The sequence below is a fragment of the Cimex lectularius genome, unplaced genomic scaffold, assembly GCF_000648675.2.
Source record: "Cimex lectularius strain Harlan isolate CLEC.00 unplaced genomic scaffold, Clec_2.1 scaffold325, whole genome shotgun sequence".
NCBI classification, from domain to species: Eukaryota; Metazoa; Arthropoda; class Insecta; order Hemiptera; family Cimicidae; genus Cimex; species Cimex lectularius.
In genome coordinates, this window is record NW_019392911.1 from 208,492 (window position 1) to 228,204 (window position 19,713).

At 34.8% G+C, this 19,713-nt stretch overlaps 4 protein-coding genes and 1 long non-coding RNA gene across 10 annotated transcripts in view; 3 read left to right on the forward strand and 2 right to left on the reverse strand.

Annotated features, from left to right (window-relative positions):
* The first annotated feature begins 3,113 nt into the window (after positions 1–3,113).
* Positions 3,114–7,188, forward strand: LOC106672994. 4 transcript variants are annotated; one of them, XR_001341334.2, is made up of 5 exons: positions 3,114–3,811; positions 4,197–4,426; positions 4,484–4,651; positions 4,717–4,780; positions 7,106–7,188. It is a non-coding gene; the product is annotated as an uncharacterized LOC106672994 (long non-coding RNA). The 4 variants fall into 4 exon arrangements; XR_001341335.1 differs by lacking the exon at positions 4,717–4,780 and having other exon boundaries at positions 7,106–7,185; XR_001341336.1 differs by lacking the exon at positions 7,106–7,188 and adding an exon at positions 3,962–4,043 and having other exon boundaries at positions 4,484–4,717.
* LOC106672990 (transmembrane protein 245-like) lies at positions 5,885–11,915 on the reverse strand. Its single transcript, XM_014404861.2, has 12 exons — positions 11,749–11,915; positions 11,103–11,642; positions 9,531–9,820; positions 9,358–9,473; positions 8,335–8,459; positions 8,146–8,274; positions 7,918–8,085; positions 7,123–7,327; positions 6,885–7,063; positions 6,653–6,753; positions 6,294–6,599; positions 5,885–6,231 (listed from the first exon to the last, which is right to left on the reverse strand). The coding sequence occupies exons 2-12, from the start codon at positions 11,640–11,642 to the stop codon at positions 6,084–6,086; spliced, it is 2,307 nt and encodes a 768-aa protein (XP_014260347.1). The 5' UTR covers positions 11,749–11,915; the 3' UTR covers positions 5,885–6,083.
* Positions 11,916–11,948: 33 nt separating this feature from the next.
* LOC106672993 (translational activator of cytochrome c oxidase 1) lies at positions 11,949–15,983 on the forward strand. The gene is made up of 5 exons (XM_014404867.2): positions 11,949–12,190; positions 12,256–12,368; positions 15,021–15,154; positions 15,195–15,363; positions 15,431–15,983. Exons 1-5 carry the CDS (start codon positions 12,019–12,021, stop codon positions 15,629–15,631), a joined length of 789 nt encoding a protein of 262 aa, XP_014260353.1. The 5' UTR covers positions 11,949–12,018; the 3' UTR covers positions 15,632–15,983.
* LOC106672992 (PIN2/TERF1-interacting telomerase inhibitor 1) lies at positions 15,711–19,211 on the reverse strand. Its single transcript, XM_014404866.1, has 4 exons — positions 18,859–19,211; positions 18,661–18,783; positions 16,572–16,725; positions 15,711–16,509 (listed from the first exon to the last, which is right to left on the reverse strand). Exons 1-4 carry the CDS (start codon positions 18,929–18,931, stop codon positions 15,738–15,740), a joined length of 1,122 nt encoding a protein of 373 aa, XP_014260352.1. The 5' UTR covers positions 18,932–19,211; the 3' UTR covers positions 15,711–15,737.
* The window catches only part of LOC106672991 (facilitated trehalose transporter Tret1-like), a 31,532-nt gene continuing 30,879 nt past the window's right edge, over positions 19,061–19,713 (forward strand). For 2 of the 3 annotated variants that reach the window (XM_014404864.2, XM_014404863.2), the window contains exon 1: positions 19,062–19,147. The gene's annotated coding sequence lies outside the window, so the exon portion shown is untranslated. Of the gene's footprint in view, positions 19,148–19,713 lie in introns of all 3 variants that reach the window. The other variant, XM_024229282.1, reaches the window with a different exon arrangement.

Below are 19,713 nucleotides of genomic sequence, written 5' to 3' on the forward strand. Positions count from 1 at the left end.
AGGGGGATGAGGGTTTTATACAGACCGATTTTTGTGTTTCTGGAGATCAAGCTGCTTTTCATTTGCAGCTATGGATCCCTCTGGGAGATGTTATTGAAGGAGTTAATTTAGGAGTGAGATAGATAAATTCATTGACTAAGATGTTAGAGCCACTTGCAGTCCATCCCTGTGATCCACCTCCTCCATACAAAATTTGCTCTTCCCATTAATGGTAATACCCATGGTTAGGACTACTTCTTATTAAGGCAAAGAAGCGTCTTCTAGTAGTACAGAAGTGTGGTGTAGGCTATGATGTCTACTCGACTGCATAGGCCAACAGCCATATGGATTTGGTGAGTATGGTTCCTGAGGTCAGGATTTGCTTTTTCTATGGCTGTTTTAAACAGGAGACAGGCCAGAGAGTTACCTTCCCTCAGTCCTTTATCTGTACTGAAATCATGGGATGGATCAGCCTGCATCTGGACTGCACATGCCATATCCATCATTATCATTTTCACCAACCTAATGAATGTGGTTGGTATACTCATTTCTTGCATGGCCTCATACAGTTTTGAGTGTATAGTGCTCTCATAAGCACTTTTAAAATTTATAAAGAAGTGATGTGTGGACACACGTTTTATAATGATATGGATACTAGAAAGTCGGGGTTTTTTTGTTCCCAAGCACTGCAGCCTTTCCTAGTTTCTTAGTTCAGGCATTCAACTTGATCCTTCCCTTAAGGTTCCTCCACTGACTGTTGTTGGTACAATTCTTTTCCATGGGTTTTCTTGGTATCTTAGTTTATGTCTCCATTGAGAGGTTGCTTCACATTTGAAGATGATATGGATGGCTTCCTCCTTATCACCTAGCCTACAAATGGGATCATCATTGAATATACTCCGTGTTTGTAGGTGTTTTATCAGATGTCCGTGACTGATATATTATAGTCCTATCACTCTGAGTTTAGCCCTCTCTAATGTAGCAGTGAGTTTGCCAGTCTTGGTGAGGGTTGTTTTAACATAAGCTTATATTGTCTAGCACTTCTAGTGTACATCCACTTCTCCTTTTGTCTTTTTTGGATCCGTTATGAGAGGGGGGATGTTATCCCAAGAATAGAAGCATATTCAAATATTATGAGGATGTTTTACCAGTGTAACCTCTTATAAGATTTTCTAAGGCACATGCATTAATGATATGTATTATATGTACTTCAACTTGAATGCTGAAGGGAACGATATGAATTTTTGATTGCTCTTATTTCGGGCTTGTACAGAAAACGCCTGATCCAGTTCATTTGTTTGGAGCAATCTGTATACCATATCATCTATTCATTATTTCCATATCATTATTTCCTCCTGAATTCTTCTCCTTTGTAGTGTGTTCAGACTTTAAAGGATGTTGTAAAGAGTGTTTCTGAGATCATGTATTCATTGCCCATTTCTAAGAATGGGTATCTGTTTTATTAATTATTGTTGTCTGCCTAAAGTAGTCTCATCCAATTTGATAGTTTCTCGAGCCTACATGATCATCTCCTTGTATAAATATTTACAATGGAGGCTGGTTTAGCAGTGATTCTAGTGCACTGACTGGGTTGTTTTCATTGCCCCTGTGTTACTTAGGTTTGTCAATAAATTGTTTGTCATGTTGCCTAACGTTTGGGTAGCTTGTTTTTGCTGGGTTTGGTCTTATTACTGCTGTATATAGCCAATGGACCATTTTTCAGTTTTAGTCCCCAAGATTTGCCTAAAGGTTTAGTGATACTTTGCTTTTTGTTATGATGTGCTGCAGGTGAGGTATTCCAACTGAATTTCTTATCTAAGTTTATCTCTAGGTATTTAACCTCATTTTTAACTGCAGTCAGTATTTCATTATTGAAGCATAGACCTTGAATTTTTTCTTATTTTTAAATTTTATTATTATTTTTTTTTTTTTGGGGGGGGGGGGGTAAATGCAATTTGTGCAAGTTTTGTGGTTTGCCTGTTGTGAGCACCATTGAATACTGTTGAGGCGAATTTCCCCCACCTAGTGTAACAATGTCATCTGCGCATAGCCATGGGTATATTTTCTGTGTTCATTTAGTGTGCTTATGAGGTTGTCCACCATTACCACATTCCACAGCAGAAGTGGAATATGTAGGCCTGCAGTTTTCTGCTTTTCAGCATTGATTCTATCCATCTGGTTTTTTCAGTTCCTAACCTCCTAGAATAAATATTTTTGTAATTATTCTAATTATTAGTTTATCATAGAGGAAAGTCAGATTCCCTCTAATTTATTATGTTAGTATGTTGTTCACAGATAATTGATATGTAGATAAAATATAAAATCAACAGTAATTTAACAATAAAAAATAATCCAAAAATTACTTTTTTCAAAAGTTAATTATATTTTCTTACACTTACACATTTTTGCTCTATAAAATTGGTTATTTGTTCCCACCATTCTTTTGCTTCATGGCCTCAAAAAATTTGTTGGAAAAAATCATCTGTTCAATTTTTCAATTGAAATGTACTTGGCTCTCTGGGTGTAAATTTTGTAAATATAGACAGCAATCCAGATGCTGATCAAAATACTGATCATAGAAAGGAAAATGTGATAAAAGGACAACGCCCTATCTGATGCTAGCATTTCAGCCTTGCTCGTTTTACGTTCAACTTCACATACTTTATCAATTTCTTTAATAACATCTGATTGTTTGGTATCTACAAAGGTATCGTTATCATCTGAATCATCCTTTTTTAACCTGGTTTGTCTCGAAAAGGTGGGCTTCAGGAAATCTTTATAAATGGCACCAACTGCACGCTCAATTCTCCTTAGCTGCTTTGTGCTCAATGAAGTCTCCTGAAGAAATTCATGATTTGACTTTTTGAGGTTGCTGATGAGCTTCCTTTGGCTTTCATCCGACAGATTCTTCACGATGTCTCTACAAAAGTAGTAACGACAGATGACATAACGATAATTGGTGTCAGTCATGGGGATGTCTATGTTCAAACAGCCCTCAATGGACATGCCGTACCCGATACTCAATAAATTAAGAACTAAAATCAACGTCTCCATAACTACTTTGACACAAGAAACATTATTTCTACATTAAAACACATAGTTTATTGTTTATTTCACATATGAAAATTATTTAAATAAAAAAATTTCTAGTGTTTTGATTTGTTTTCCAATACAGTAATGGTCAGTCCCAAACGGAGTGTGCTTGATTGCTATGGATTAATCCTTGTGTCTACTGAGTTCTCAACTTGACAGGGATGGTCTTTGAGTTGATGGATAAATCTTGGAGTTATCTGAATACTCTCACTGAATTGTTGACTCTGGCTGACTGAGTTCTCATGGCTCTGGATGAGTGGGTCCTCTTGACTTTGGCTGACCAAGTCAACCCTCCTGTCGCCTCCTTCCAAGACACTTTGCAGTTAACTCTTCCTACAATGAGCTGCTCTTTGATAGTCGACTCTATTAGACTCATTGCAGCACTTAAATGTTAGGAGGTAATACACATGCAAAAATGGGAAGATATTGTTTGGTAAAAGAAGGAGCCAAGGAAGTATAGCCTGCAGTGGAAAGGATATAATCACTTCAAACCAGAGTACATATCAGTCACGTGGGAAGCCAAAGATAAAGAGTACAAAATTCATTAAGCAGTCTTTCATCCAGCTCTCCGGTGATTCCTCCATACACAACATCCATAGTCACAGTTGGGGTGAATAAGAGAGGAAACTAGGAATTCATGGGTACTAATGGGAAGAAGGTGGCACAACGGAACTGATGGAGGATGGAAAAGCAATGGCGGAGATCTGGGAAATATGAAGTTTCCAAGATAAAATTCCAAGTAAAATCCCGTTTTTAACAATAGAATAGGATAGGGGTATTAGTATTGTTAATGGTAAATGGAGGGATAAAAGGGAAGGATTGGAGGAGAGAACAGGATCCAGACACATAGCCTGGCACTTTTCTATATTAAAGTTAAGCCCATTTTCAGTGGTCCAGGATCTAATTGAATTTAAGCCCTAAATTTCTTGTGCCGAAAATTTGCTGGCTTTGCTCCATGAAGATGGGCTGAGGTTAATAATAAATTAGAAATTGGCGCCAGCTGTTTAATATGTGAAATGAAAACATTCTAAGAGTAACACTATAACAAATTGAGAACAATCTTACTTACCAAATGAACCTTATCTTAAAATCTACATAAACTTTCATACAGACTAAACTTTCAGATTCAGATGGTGTTGAAAATAACCTTCTCCAAAGTTGGGCGGGTCCATTGTCACTTTATGAATAAAGGAATTGATTATTTTCTAAAGATCCAGCCAGATTGTATAGTATAGCATCGACGCACATCATCACACTTGTATCCCCTAGCCCTCTGTACCTAACCTCTCACCTACCTTGACCATATTAATTGGAGATTGATACACCGCTAACTTCAGTTCAGGCGGCATACCCGGTTAAGTAATTTCATTTATATATTTTGTTATGAATGTAACAATTCTTACAATTGCAGCTGGAAATTAAGGTAAATTTGGGAATCATCTGCATAAAGATTATGGGAGTCGTTGAGAACCAATGAACAAGAGAAGCAGAAATTCTTAAGTGACAGACTGGAGAGGATGGGCTAATCTGGGATGTATACTATTGGGAACAACCATCTCTTTCACCCAGAAGATTATCTGTAAGATTAAAACCACGAGGCTAGACAGACCTAAATGATTTATAAATAATAAAATTCCAAAACAGGTCTGGTAATAAGATATATCCTTACTAAAGAATTAATGTTAAGCAAATTGGATGGCACAAAGAAGTAAGTGTATATTAAAAAATAAGCTGGACACTTTTTTTTTTAATAAGGGTTCAAAACTGCTACTAATCATGCTATTTTCCCAACAAAAAAAACAACCCTCTGGAATACCACTGACACCACTGGAAATATAAAAAACTGGACAAGGGTAAACGTGTAGTTTGGTCAATTCTTTTCATTTTGGTCTCCTGGTTTTAATCTCTCAAGTAAATTTCACCTTTTCACCACCTTCAGCTTTTAATGATTTTGGTTACCAAGCATCGAAGATGGCACATCTGATAGACTAAAATGATCCAAAATTACCAAACTACATGTTCACCACCCCATAGACTATGGAAGGAAGGAAATCCTAGAGTTTAAGGGTGAAAGGGCACAAAATTTGCCATTAGATTTTAGATTTGGCAAGGCCACAATAACTGACCGTTAGTACCATTGAACTTAATAACTTAATTAAATTTAAACTTACCACACATTAAACTTAATTGTGAAACTAAAACAATTTATATTTTATGGACGAAAAATTTAATTTCCACCATGAAATCCTGTGACAGGACACAACTGTGATGACTTTCCATTTGCTCAACCAGTCTATCATTTTTTTTATAAGTAAGTAAAGGAATATATTGTCACGAGTCGCTAGGGGTCGCCTATGGACACGTTTAGGTAGGACAAATGCCCCCTTCCATCACAGAAGGTAGGTGAATTAAATTTCAGGCTAATAAAGACTTGGCTCCTGATCTCTGCGGCGGACTGATCCTAGCTTCTCTAACTGGTTAAACCGTAAGTGCTTTTTGTCTCTGCCGATTAAGCTCCTCCGTTCGCTCAATTTTCAATTATTAATTGCCACAAAAAAGTTTGAGGCCTGTTTATTTTAGTTTGTATAAATTTTACCATTAAGTTAATAAATTTATTTTTGGTCAAGAAGGTTTTGTTTTACTTTTGCTTTTCATTTTACTTTTCTTTATTTTAATTTCCCCCAAGCTTTCATCACAGCGCACTCTGCTGATTTCGCTGTACGTGGGCTTTGGAAACTGCGAGCCATTTCCTGGTCTTAAGGTAAGTTTAGGTAACCGAAATCCGTCGCAGGGTAGAGCAAAGCTGACAATATTAAAAATATAAATTAAAAAATTGTAATCTTAAATACAATATATACACAATGTTATACATGTTTAAATAGGAAGTAGAAAATATATTGTCACAGCCATGAAAATTTTTTCGTTTTAATACTTTCAAGTTTTTTCATAAAGCAAATAAAAAATATTTTCAATAATAATTAATATAAAAATTTCTTTGGTGAATATATGTGTCATAAGTTTGGGTTAGTCCCATTAGTAAGCATCTTTAAAAAAGTGAATACAATGCATAGAACGACAGGTCCTACTATCACTCCTTCCACGCCAAGCCAGAAAATGCCACCAGCTACACTTAAACCAGTCAAATATGGGTGCCCACCCCTGAAAGTAAAAATATTCATTTGGATTTTATTTTATTTTATTTTTTGTTATGAAATGCAGACCCTTTGATTTCATTATAAACAGTCATCTCAACGACAGTAGTTGGGATTATCTGAACGATAAATAGACCCACTGCTCTCAGCTCACTTTCTTGTATCAGCCAAATGTCTAAAACGGCAGGCAGACAAACCCAGTAAGTACCCAACACTGGCACCATACCAAGCACTGCAGCAAAGATGGCAGGGGTGTATGCCAAATGGCTCATGAAAACTGTGTGTACAAGCCAGGTCCAAAGACCGTAGAACGTGGACAGTTTAAACGACGCCGTCAACACTTCTTGGCATGAGAGTTCCACAGCCAGAGCGAGTCTAAATTGAATTAATGTAAACACAAATTTGAGAGGTTAGGAAAGCTTAATTACCTTTTTCCATGTTTTGGGAACATTTGTGTAATGATCTCCACAGGTTTGTATACCTCTTGACTGGAATTCAGCAAGTAGAACAATGCAGTCAAAAAAACAACCTATATCAAGCAAAAAATTATTGAGTGTGAGAAGATAAATCAAAATTTGAACAAGGCTTATTATTATCGCTAAATATTCAGAAAATGAAACAGGCATATCATTAGTACGACATAATAAAATAATCCCAAACCCAATTTAAAAAAAAGTTCAGTATTGAAATCCCTCCTCCAAAAATAAGTAAAAACATTGTCAAAGCGATGTTGGTAAAGAGAGACATATTGCCCCAGACTATTGGCAGGATTGAATCAAGGCCAGTCTTCAGCGTGGACATATTATCTTTGATCAGGCTTAAGTCCCAAGTGAAAATCTCTGAAACAAGTAATTCTGAGTAAAGTAATAATTTTTTTACAGATGGCAATAAAACAGACCTGGCGTCTTTTTCAGTTGTTCAAAAAACTGATGATAGGCTAGAGAGACAGCATCCGGAGTCACCATGACTGTAATCGGGCCAGTTGTGGTTTGAAAAGGCGGCACCCAAGCTTGGTAGGCACGATCCCAAAGCTGAAGTGCTTCGTATTCAAGTTGCTTACTCCTTAATGGATCGATCCCCTTCTTTTTCATGAAGGATTGGAGCTAAAATCATATAAACAAAAATCAATAAATTGTTTGATTTCAATATGGTTTCGTTGCTCTTTGGTCAGCTAGGACCAACTAAAACATATTAATATGATTACTAAAGAACCTGTACTTCACTGTTCACTACAACATCTCCTCATGGCCACTTCAAGTTCACCAATGATCTAAATGATTAGACTTAATTTGAATGTAAGGCAAAAAGAGGGGAATTTTAAAAAGTTGAGGGATGAGATGATGAGTTGGTATACCAAACTCACAATAGCTCAAGTGGTTAGAGTAGTGGCGAATTGAGCCAAAGGTCGTGGATTCAAGTCCTGCTTGTGGCACTAGCTTTTCAGCTCAATCATACTTTACATAAAAATTATAAATCATTTTGTAAGTCCTTAGGTCTGCAGGGTAATAAACCTGTAGATATAATAAAGAATAAAGAATAATATAATCATTTTCCTGTTATATTTGTGGTATTGAAGGTGGCAAGAAGCCAAAACATGTCTTATAGATCAAACAGCAAAGATAAGTAGATGTCCCTAACATGATAGGGAACAAACACAAAACTATTTTTTATTTCTACAATTTGATTAAATTACCATTGTTGCAATCCCTTCTCTTATGTAGATATAAGCATCATTCAACAAATCGTCTATTTTTACCCTCCAGTCATCTGGAATTATCTCATTCAGTTGAGGATTATGGAGAATCGTTGAATTTATGATGTTGCCACTAGCTTGAACAAGAAAAATCCCTTCTTTGTACACCTGAAATGTTTAATTTTTTCAGAATTTTTAAACAGAGAAATGGTAAAACTTGTTTAATACCTGAATAGCTAAAAAAACAATGAAGAACAACACACTGGCCAACAGCAACAAGATAACGATTGTTGTCGCAGCACAACTACAATAATCCTTTACACAGGTTAGCAGCTTAAATTTGACTTTTCTCCAACCCTTTAGATAAATGTAAAATTAAATCACAAGGTATTAATTTATTATGATCAATCTAATTACTTTCAATAATATCTTCAAGGTCGGTGGGAATAATACATTCTCTCTCTGAATGAACAACTGATGAAACTTGCATTTCACATTTTGTATGTAACGTTCGATATTGTACGAATCGCTGATTTTAAACCCTAAAAATAAGAAGAATGAATTTTTTTTTGTCCTTAAAGAAAATATAGAAAATTTTAACACAGTTGAATAATAAAAGGAATGTAATGAATTATCCAAGGTTTTCCATTTGAAATGTTAATTTTAAATTCATTCTGACTGTCCCAACACAGGAATTGTATAATAAATAAATAACTAAAGCTACCATTCTTCTTTATTTTATAAAGTATTTACAAAAATAGGAAGATTATTCCCTGTCAAATATACAGAGTAAATCACTACCCTTATAGCAGTGTGTCATGTGCTTCTACTCCTCAAATGCAACAAACCATGGCCCGATTCTCAACATTTCTGCAGATAGTTATTCAGATATCGTGAGATGCAGTCGGGTGTGATGTAGGTTTCAGAAAAAATTTTCTTTATCGTGCCAACGTTTCGATCTTTTATTGAGATCATCTGAAGGGCCTGGGATTTACAAACAATGTTTACATTTAACAATTACATTTAGGATGTGGAAAAGTGAATTTTTACAATGCAAAATATATTTTATATTCAATTTCTGCAGATATACAACATTTTATATTTTTTCAACTATCTATGTTTTTCATCATAAAGCTACACTCTTGAACTATTTTGGAAAATTCAAAACAAAGCATTGAAATTTTTTTTCAATTTTTTCCTACCGATTTCCCCAAAAATGTATAGCCTAAAAGCTATGAAAAGATTTATGATGAAAACCATAGTTGAAAAAACATAAAATACTGAATATCTGCAAAAGGGTTGAGAATCAAACCATGGTTCAATATGAACTTTTTTTGTTGCATTTGAGGTGTAGGACCTGACAAACATTTTCATACGAGTAGTGACTCACCCTGTATGTTCATACTATATTATTTATTTTAAAATTGAATATCAGCTTACATAGGATTTTGACACCGTTGATTACTACAAAGGCCATGACAAAATAAAAGACAGATGGAATACTAACAGCAAAGAGAAATGCACAAGCCGCAGTTAGATGTTTAATGTAGAGAGAGCTAGAAAAAAATTAATTAATAATACAAAAATAATTAAATTTAATAAAAATGCCGAACCTGGTTTGTATGTATTTCTCGTCTTCTATTGTTTCTGAAAGTTTACACTCTTTTTCATCTGGTTTTGAAGTTTTTTCCAAAAAGCTTTCATATAACCTGTACAGGAAGCTTACGACAAGGACAAGATTGAAAAATACGAATAGGAAAACGCGCAAGGAAGGGAAGAAATTAGAAAGCCAAGCCGTTCCCGATATCCAGGATATGAAAGATAAGACTGACAGTATAAAATCATATTCCTGTCCCCAAAGGGTGAACAGCGCTACACAGAAACTCACCACCACTGACCCAGTCTGAAATAAAAATAATTTCTATTTTGCCAATCTATGTGAAAACAAAACTCATAGGTTTGACTTCTAATAGCTTCAACACCACTACAAACTGAAGATAGATTTTTTGTCTTTATTCGATGAAGTGGTGAAGAAAGTGGAAAAATTCAAACCTTTTTGGTTTCATAAATCGCATTTACATACAAATATTTTGGCATCACATTTGCAACTAATGGGAAATTAAAGAAAGTGTGACCACATTGAGTAAAACTGTAGCCACTAAAATTGAACAGATTTTAAGAAAATGCCACTCAGATTCTTTGGTCACAAAAGTATGTTATTTTATGCATGTATTTTATGAGCTTTGTGCACCACTCTTTATTGTTGAGATAAATTTACTTTCTACCTTTTTGTATTCCCTAAATCAACACACAATTTACTTGAAAGTAGAAGAGTGCCGTTAGAGGCAAAGTGGAAAATGACACAATTTTCAAACTGAACAATTAACATCAAAGTTCCTTTTAATAGGAATAGAAGTACTTCAGAAGATACCTACTTTAAATTGGTACTGACCCACATTAGCAAAAACAGTTATTAATCAAAGCTAGTTTTTTGAAATTAAAAAAATGTTTTGTTAGCCCCATGGCAGTTAAGTCAAGCTATCAGAATATATAACAACTTAGTTGCAATTAAGAAAAACACTAAATAAATAATAATTTAAAACAACATTATATACTGAAGTTCTATATTAGAATAAGAAGACAAATTACAACAGTAATTAATTGTAAAAAAAAAAGAACACAACCCTGATCAGGGTCGTTGGTGGCCACAACAGTTAAGGCATTGGCACAGAACTCATCTCTGTCAAGGTCCCAGGTTCGAAAACAAGGTTGGGTTCGAACCCGACATTGGCTTTTCTTAAAAAACAGTGGCACTCCATTGGTTCATATAACCACATAATTAAAATTCTCTCTTAATAATTACAAAAAAAAAAAAAATGATTGTTACAATCAACTTCATTTAAGAGTGACTAATTTAATATAAAAACGTAAAACTTTTTTTAAAAGAAAATTTTTATGAAAATATGTATGAAGTCTTTTCATTATAAATATAAAAACAGAAAAAAAATCGTATATTAATACAAACCAAATCTGTTTAATTTGATAAGATATATAGATTGATTGAGTACTTTTAATTTTACTTATATTTTAGAATAACATTTACTTTTTAACTGACAATGGGTTTTTAATGCTATTCAATTATACTTACTAAATTTTAATCCTAAACTTTTTATATTCGTACTTACAATAATTGTACTGTTGAATGCCGAGAGTATGAAGAGCAATGTGAGATGAATGCACTCCCATGTAGAATTAAAGATGGTAAAAATCACTGAAGGTGTGTAAAAATAAAACAATCCAGCGAGGAAAACAAACAGTGAGCATTTGACAATAAGATAAATATTGTGTTTTAAAATTTTTCCAAAAATGTTGGAAATCCAATCGACAGTGTAAAATGGTACAAGGAGTACACTGATGGAAAAAGGCCTCTCAGATGACTCAAGAAAGCCGATTTCAGAGCGTAGCTTCTCAGAAAGCCTCTCTTTGAATGGATGCAGGGCAGAGCCGCAGAGCAGAGCCCACAGAAGCGACTTCAGGAAAGGTTGGAGAATAAAGTAAACGCTGCAGAAAGACAGTATACAAAGTAAAACGAATAAAAATGCCAGGCTGTTGTACAAAGCCATCTTGACATCCCTTTCGTTTTTGATTGCGTCTACTGTCGAGGAAAACAAGTCACCAACGACTGTCAGGCTTCGACGGAGCACTCTCTTCTCCAGTTTCGGCATCTGGAATGTACAAAATCCACTTAAATATAAAATTTCTCGAACCACTGGCACAAAGGCATATTGATGAGTTGGAAATACACACAATAGCTGAAAAAAATGCTTGTACCTTTAAATTTTAAACTCCTAATATTTTAACACTAACTGAAACTATTTTTATATATAAGACTTCTAAGGTTTTTACATTTTATTTAAGTAGTATATCTGTCACATTAAAAGAAAATATTGAACGGTTTTTGCATAATTTGTGAAATGTTAGTCTTTCTCCCATAAAAATGAATACTATTTGGTCAGTGATAACTGCTATCAAAATAACAGTTTTGAAACCTCCCAGTCCCGTTTTCAAATAATGTGGTTCATTTTCATATAGATAGAAAAAATGCTTCCAAGCTTTTTTATTGTAAGGCAGATAAATTGCATATCGAGGGTACAGAAACGGTTCGCGGGTCATAACAAATGGTCCAACATCAAACACATCAAAGCGGAAAAGGATGGGCAGCGGTCTCAGCTTTTTTTCAAACTGAGCCAAAAGATAAAAGTTGCTATTCAAGGTATTTAGGTCCAGTGAATTGTGTTCTGTATTTGTTTTGTAACACTGTATCTTGCCATATTGCAGAAGGAGGATCGGCGAACCCAGACACCAATTTACAGCTAGCTCAAGCAATTGAAAATGCCAAGAAGAACCAGATGCCGATTGCTACCATCCAGAGCACTATAAATGCCTTTCAGGTGAACACCGTGTAACATCTTCTTTTGCTATTGCTTCTCAAAACAGAGTTATGGGCTTTCCGAGCTCTTGACTATAAAACGGTGTCAATTACTGAACTCAATTGTATTAGATGAATTATTGAATAGTTAGCTGAATAAGCAAGCAGTAAAACGGGTCTAATCAATTTATTTATTTATTCGGATAAATATATCTAGTTACAAGTTCTATAAGAGTTTAAACTATACCATAAGTAATAATGAATAATTGAAACATAAATAATAATAACCATATAATTAAAAATATGGACATATTCGACATGGCAAACAGATAAAATATTTAAGTGTGTGGTATTTATTGACTGTTAATTAATGATTATTTGGAGATGGTGAGGTGTGGTCTGGTGTGGTTTAGAAAAATATTTTCTTACCAATGTTTAGATCTTTACTGAGATTATCTTCAGGGCTCAATAAAGACAAAAATATTGGCATGATACAGAAAAATTTTTCTAAACTAACTTCACACCGACGGCATTTCATGATTTTCAAACAATTAAAATATATAATTTTTTGTCGTAATACATGTTTTAAAATATAAAAGAATTAAGAAGGAATGATAAAAGTTGAATTAAAATCAGAAATGTAAAAACAAATATAAAAGATTTGGATTTTTGGCTCAAATCTCCTCACATACAAACGTATGCTGAGTTGAGCCCATTTACTTCTCCTAGTCCACGGACCATTCAATATTCTGCCATCAATTATCTCTCCTCACACATTCATGCTAATAAGTGTATTCATGCTAATAAATACATTCACTCTCAACACAAGCTAGGTACACACAACTATTATTACTATATACAATAAATTTCTTCCAAGAATCAGAACAAGGGACCTATATGCTCAAGCTCAATTTTGTATTGGGTGGCATTTCTATGTGCTTTCTGTATGACAAATATAAAGGAAATGAGAAGGAATGATAAAAAATTTAAGTAATTTTAGCATTCTATTAAACAACAGAAATATATAAACAAATGAAACACACCTGCCTTGATCACAATGTAAAGGAAGTTTATCACTTGTTTCCATGGGTCGAATAATCAGACTGAATTTTAAATAATTTGTATAATAGTTAGATTTTGAAAATAATATTTTTTTGTGGTATTTCACTGTAGAACATAGAAATTTAGTAAATTGATTAATGTGGACAGTCATATTATTTAAGAGTGTGTTGGAAAATATCATTTCATTTTTTTTTCCCAATGGATACCAGGGACTGGAGGAGTTCCATCCTGAGCACTGCAGCTGAGCTGTACAGCTTATTGTACTTTATCCCTGGCTCCATATTTTTTTTTTTGGGGGGGGGGGCTCGCAACTTGAGCCCCCGTTGTACCGGTGTTCTTCCATGGAAGAAACTCATTTTTGAAGGGGGTTGGGACCAAATTCAGGGTCACTGAGATCCGATCCCGCCCCTTTTATTGAAGAGTGCCAAGTCAATTTCTTTCAATTGCGGCCACCGGTCCCCTTAGGCGTCAGAAAAAGTCCAGAGGCAATGGTGGGGATCGAACCCACGGCCGCGGGATCTACTAGCTGAGAGTCTGATGCCTTAACCACTTGGCTACCACAGCCCCCTGTGTTATGTTTAGTGGTTGCAATTCTGCGGATTCTATAATAAGTTTGTATGGTGTACCTAAGTTAGTTTAATAATTTTAAACCAGAGAATTTGAATAAATTTTCGCTGTACTATTTTCTATTGAATTATTTTGTATTTTCTGATGTGGTGACCAAACAACTGAGTAGTATTCTAAAATTGGATAGGTCAAGCCTTAAACAGTAAAATCAATGTTTCTGCATTCTTAAAATTTGTTGTAGTTCTTTATAAGAAACTTAAAATTTAATTTGACTTATTAATTATTGAGGTTCAATGCAAGTTAAATATCAGGTTGATAGAGTACATGATTCCAAGATCTTTAATTGTGGTCTGCCTGTCCAATTGGATGTCTTATATAGCATAATTGTAGAAGAAAACACTATGTCCAAGACAATAATTAACAACTATACACTTTCTACATTTAGTTCAATACTATTTTGCATGAACACCCCTCAACAAGATTATTTACAGAAGTTGAGCGTCATGAATGGAAGTTATACTAGTATAGGCCTTCAGGTCATCAGCAAAGAGGGAGAAATTAACTTTAAAAAAATTGAAATGGAATGGGCCGAGTAAGGCCTCTGAGATATACCAGATAAGATTACTATTTTTTCAGAAATTACTAAATTAAGGATAAATTATGAAGTTACGATTAAGGAATAAATGAGTATACATACAGGACAGGTACAGTTGTGAGTGCTCTGCCCTGTAGTTACTTTTCTTGTGTGTCAGAGTACCACAGTAGCCGGGTTAGAGCTTCCATCTCATATTTGCCCTGCTTGCATCCTGGCAGCACACGATTTTTGAATTGAGTGTGAAAGAAGTACTGTAAAGTGGTTTGATCCATCATCCACAACACACAGTGGGTAGTTGGATGTTCAGCTCTCTTGTATGACAGGACTTACTTTTCTAATATAGTACTATTTATTATGTACCTCATGACAATTCTATTTTGGGATATCCCTGTTAGAACTGTTGAAAAAATAAAAGAAATACTTCTTGGATTTGTTTATTTTTAATTGCAGATGGATAAAGCAAAAGTGACCTCATTTTGGTTTGAACTCAAAGGTCCGAAAGGTGCCTTTTTTGTCATCAGTACATTAACTGATAATGTGAAAAAGACAAAATACACCATTGCTCCTCTCCTTCGTAAACACGGGTAAGAACTTCAAGGACTGCCCATGCTATTGTCATTATAGGTTAACATTTGCAGAAAACAGTACCAAACATCTGTTTGACTACAAGGCTGTAATAACGGCTAAACCTCCTCCAGATGTCAAGGATCCGGCTGAGGAAACTGTCGACCATGCCATTGAGTGTGGCGCTGAAGAAGTTTTGGCTTCTGAGGTAGAAGAGAACCTCTTTGACGTGAGTGATTACAAGAAGAAAAAAGTCTCAGTTGTCAATCACAATCTAATGTCTATCAATATTTCAGTTTATATGCTCGATGGACCAGATAAACCACGTCAAAGGAAAACTGTTGAAAATGAATTACACAGTTGAAAAGGCTGATTTCAACCTGATACCTATATCAAGGGTAGCACTTACTGATGATGAAATGGAAACGATGAGTAAGTTGGTGGACAAACTTGAAGCCTTACCAGAAGTGATTAGGATTTATGATAATATTCTTTAACTATTATGTTAATATCAGTTTAAACTAAATATGTACATAAAAATAGAAGGTAAAAAACGGGATAATTTTAATAAATATACAATATTAAAAAAAATATATATATATATCACAGACATTCTTTGTTTTTCTTCTTTTTCTTTTTAAAAATGTTTTGTTCATTTTCAACTTCACAATCACCATTTTGTGAATAGATAAAGTCTGTACAATTTTTCCGTTTTGTTTTCTTCTTTTTTCTTACTGAATCTAGACTAATTTCACTATTTACTTCTTGTGATATTTCATTCTGTTCTTGTATTCCATATTTATGCCCAAATTTATGTTTTTTCTTCTTAATACTATTTATTTCATCATTGCTTTCTGCTTCTCTATTCTCAATTTCTTCTCCTGTCACACCTCCATCCGTCTCATTATTTTCATGTTCAACACTCAGGTATTGTTTTGATTTTTTTAAAATCTTTTCTTTACTCTTCACTTCTGATTTTACTTCTGTTCCTTCTGAAAATTGTACACCACTAGTATCATCATGGTTGTAATTGTTTAATAATACTTTTGAACATTTATTTTTATTCTTTTTGTTCTTGACACCATTTTGAACATGGTTGACTTTCTGGCTTTCAACTTGTTCAGCCTCTTCTCCACTAGAATCCCTTTTTGTATCGATTGCCTCACTGTTTTCATTCTCAGTATCTAATTTCCTTTTCTTTTTATTCATATAATGTAAGTTTAAATTGGTATTTTCCTGGAAATGAACATCGTTGTTATCAGCCAGATCGCGACTGCTCTGATTTGATTTATTTTTATTATCAAAACCAAAAATACACTGCAAGTCTCTTTCACTGTATCTGGTTATGTCTTTTCCCTTGATAGATTTGTGATAGCTAAAAATTGAGTGAAATTAGTTTTTTTCTTGTCTAAAATATTTAAAAAAATATATACTTACAACACGCGTTTCTTTGTCATCTTGGACTTTTCTTCTAGAGAAAGCTTATTTTCTGGGTCTGGACTGTTACTTTCAGAATTCAGTTCAGAAAGAAGCTTTTCAAACTTTTTCTGCTGTGCCAACGATTCAAATTTTGTATCCTTGCAACCGAGACCTGCAAATTTATATAATCAAAATTAAATAAATACTCAATGAGAATTTTCTCATTCTAGGGCAGCCAATAGATTATAGTGAGATTTCATCTTGAAAATGGCGAGGTGATATAACGCAAGCAAAATTAGTTTTTTTCCATGTGTTTACAACAGTTATAAATTGTTAGATCTTTATTATAATTACTAATTAACATAATTATATTACAAACAACAAAATTTAAGTGCATGTTTACATCTGCTCTTTTCCTGGTGTGGGCATCAACAGTGTGTCAACTTGACCATTGTTTTTTAGTTGGTCCTATTTAGTCAAAGTAATGATTTAAATTGATTTATAATTTTTTTGTAGCGTGGTTGAGATGAAAAATTAATGTTCCATTTGTAACACTAATTTTTCATCTCAACCACTTTACATAACATACATTCACCACAATTAAAACCAAAGTTAGACAGGATAGAGCCTCACATTCTCAAAGAATATGTGCCATTGTCACTGATTTCTTTTCACACAAGTAGCATGTTTCTGTCACTTGTACATCTTCTTTAGGTAGTTTAAACGGCAGAGATCAGTATAGAGTCCTCAAATTTTGCCTGCTGAGAGAGAGGCTGTTGCTATTTTAAACCAGTAAATCAATTGAGCATTGAGACAAGCCAGTAGTAGTCAATACGTTAAAAAAAGTTTTAGGTGTTGCCATGTAGAACAATGAGTAGCTGGCACATCAACTTGCTCTACCCAGAACAGAATCCAATTTTTGAATACTTGCACATAGAAAATAATATGATGTGAGGTTTGATGTTTAAAAAATGCAGGGGTATCTGGAACTTTGACAAATTGCAAAAATATTCTGCAACCATTTAGTTAAGGCATAAAAAGGCAAAATGTGTCAAACATGATGAGTGATGACCAAGCTACAAAGTAAAGTGAATGTGGGTTTCTGCAGTTCATTGAGATGTCTATAATAAACTTGTAACACATAAATAAAAAAAAGGACTTCAGAGACAAAAGGCTGTATTCTGTAAATAAAACATCATATTATTAACCGTCTCTATGGGAAAATTAATGAAAGAGTAACTTTCTGGAGTATGAAATTAAAGAACGGTCACCACCATCGACTCTCATTGGAGTAATACTATGAACAGGAGTATATTAGCAAAGCAATGGTTGTTGTACAAAAAGGTCTGGAGGGTAAGGTCAGGATGTCCCAACCCCCAGACTTATCAAGCGCATTGTCAACAGGTAGAACTGACTAGAGTAGAGAAGTCATCCTCATCTGATTAAGAATAGGCCATGCGTTTTGGCCATGGACACTTTTGGGCCAAAAGCCATGTGTAGAGAAAGATTGCTCGATGTGTCCCACCTAATTGAAGGGTGCAAACACCAAGGCGCTCATTAAAAGAGTGTGTAGGAATGTTACTTGAGAATATGAGAATTGTACTTGACTACAGCATCAATTTCTGGGCTCTTTCTTCTCATTTCTGGATGGAACAGGGTTGTTTCATTGAATTGGCATATTACCTATTTCAGCAGAGAAGAAGTAAGGAAAATAATTGACCTTTATTCTTGCCATTTTCCATTGAATTATCACCTCAACAAAATAGGAAAAACAAACAGAAACCTGCCCCTCTGTCACTAAAAAGCAGAAGCAATGGAGCAAGTGATTGGAAAGCGAGATAAAATCTCTTCAGACAGACTGTAAATGCCTAGGGAAATTAAAGAAAGAGTAACTTCCTGGATGATATTAAAGAAGGGTCAATTCCATAATACAACTTTTACATCACAGTAGAAGAAAATGAGACTACAATCACCAGCGATTCGATGATGGTGAAATATTGAAAAATAAAAATAGCTAGGGTAAGAATATTAGATCCTGCAAGTTCTCCATCTTGCAGACATCAACCAGAAATTTCACAGAAAACGGAAGGAAAGAATTACGTTTTACCTTTGTTGTCGCTTTTATATTTGACGCGTAGGGCCGTTGTTATGCCTTGCTCTGATGCACCAAGACCTTTCCCCGGAGTCCAACCCATCTTCTCCAACATCCTCTGACCGAACTTGTTACTATCTGAAATACATTCGGCCTTTATTCTTCTTATGCTTAAACGAAAGAACATGTTTGTTTCTGTTTCATGCCACTCACCCTTGGTCCACTCGTTTTCCCTCGGGTCGAGGATCCACTTAGTTTTCGTCTTCTTCTCCGCCAGCATCGACATTCTTCCGTCGATCGTCGGACAAAAGAATTAGAGAATAATTTAAACACAAGATAAGGGTCGATATAAGAGATTGATAGTTCCCGTCCGGCACACAACAGAAGGAGGTTTTGCCCTTCGATCGGGTAACCTCTGCGGATAACCACGTGACAAATCTCTCACAAGCAGGAGGGCGAGTTACTTTCAACAACCCAGTCTTCTGACCGCCTTTTCATTCTGGTAATTATTTTTATCGATTTCAACGATAGGGCGAAAACTTTTCCCCTTTGTTTTTACTCCAGCCATGGCCTTTTTTGTCTCGATTAGTAATTTTAATCGTGTTACGCAACGGGATCAGCCTCGAGGCGTTTTTTAATCTTATACAGGTTTTTTTCGACGGTTTAGTTGTCTCCAGCGACACATTCTCTTATCTGTTTATTCTTTTGAACGATCGTATTGAATGATGCTTTTTTTAATCATGCAGGCTACTCAATCAAGGAAGCAAGAAGCCCTCACTTTCCTAGGAAGTCATTTGTTAAGTCTACAATGTCCGTTGCTAAAGAAAAATTGTACAATTTTTAGTAGATAAATAGTGTAATTAATCAAAAAATCTGTTACTTGTCTTGGAATGACGTAATTTATTAGTGAGAATGAAGTGGATTCAATCCCTTCCCATTGAATGAGAAGTACTGTGGGGTGAGTGTGCGACATGAGTAAAAGTAAGTTATTAGCTAGAAAGGAGCGGATTCAACCTCATCCCGAGGGATATGGAGTTCTCCGGGTAGCTAGAATGGAGTGAGTTCAAC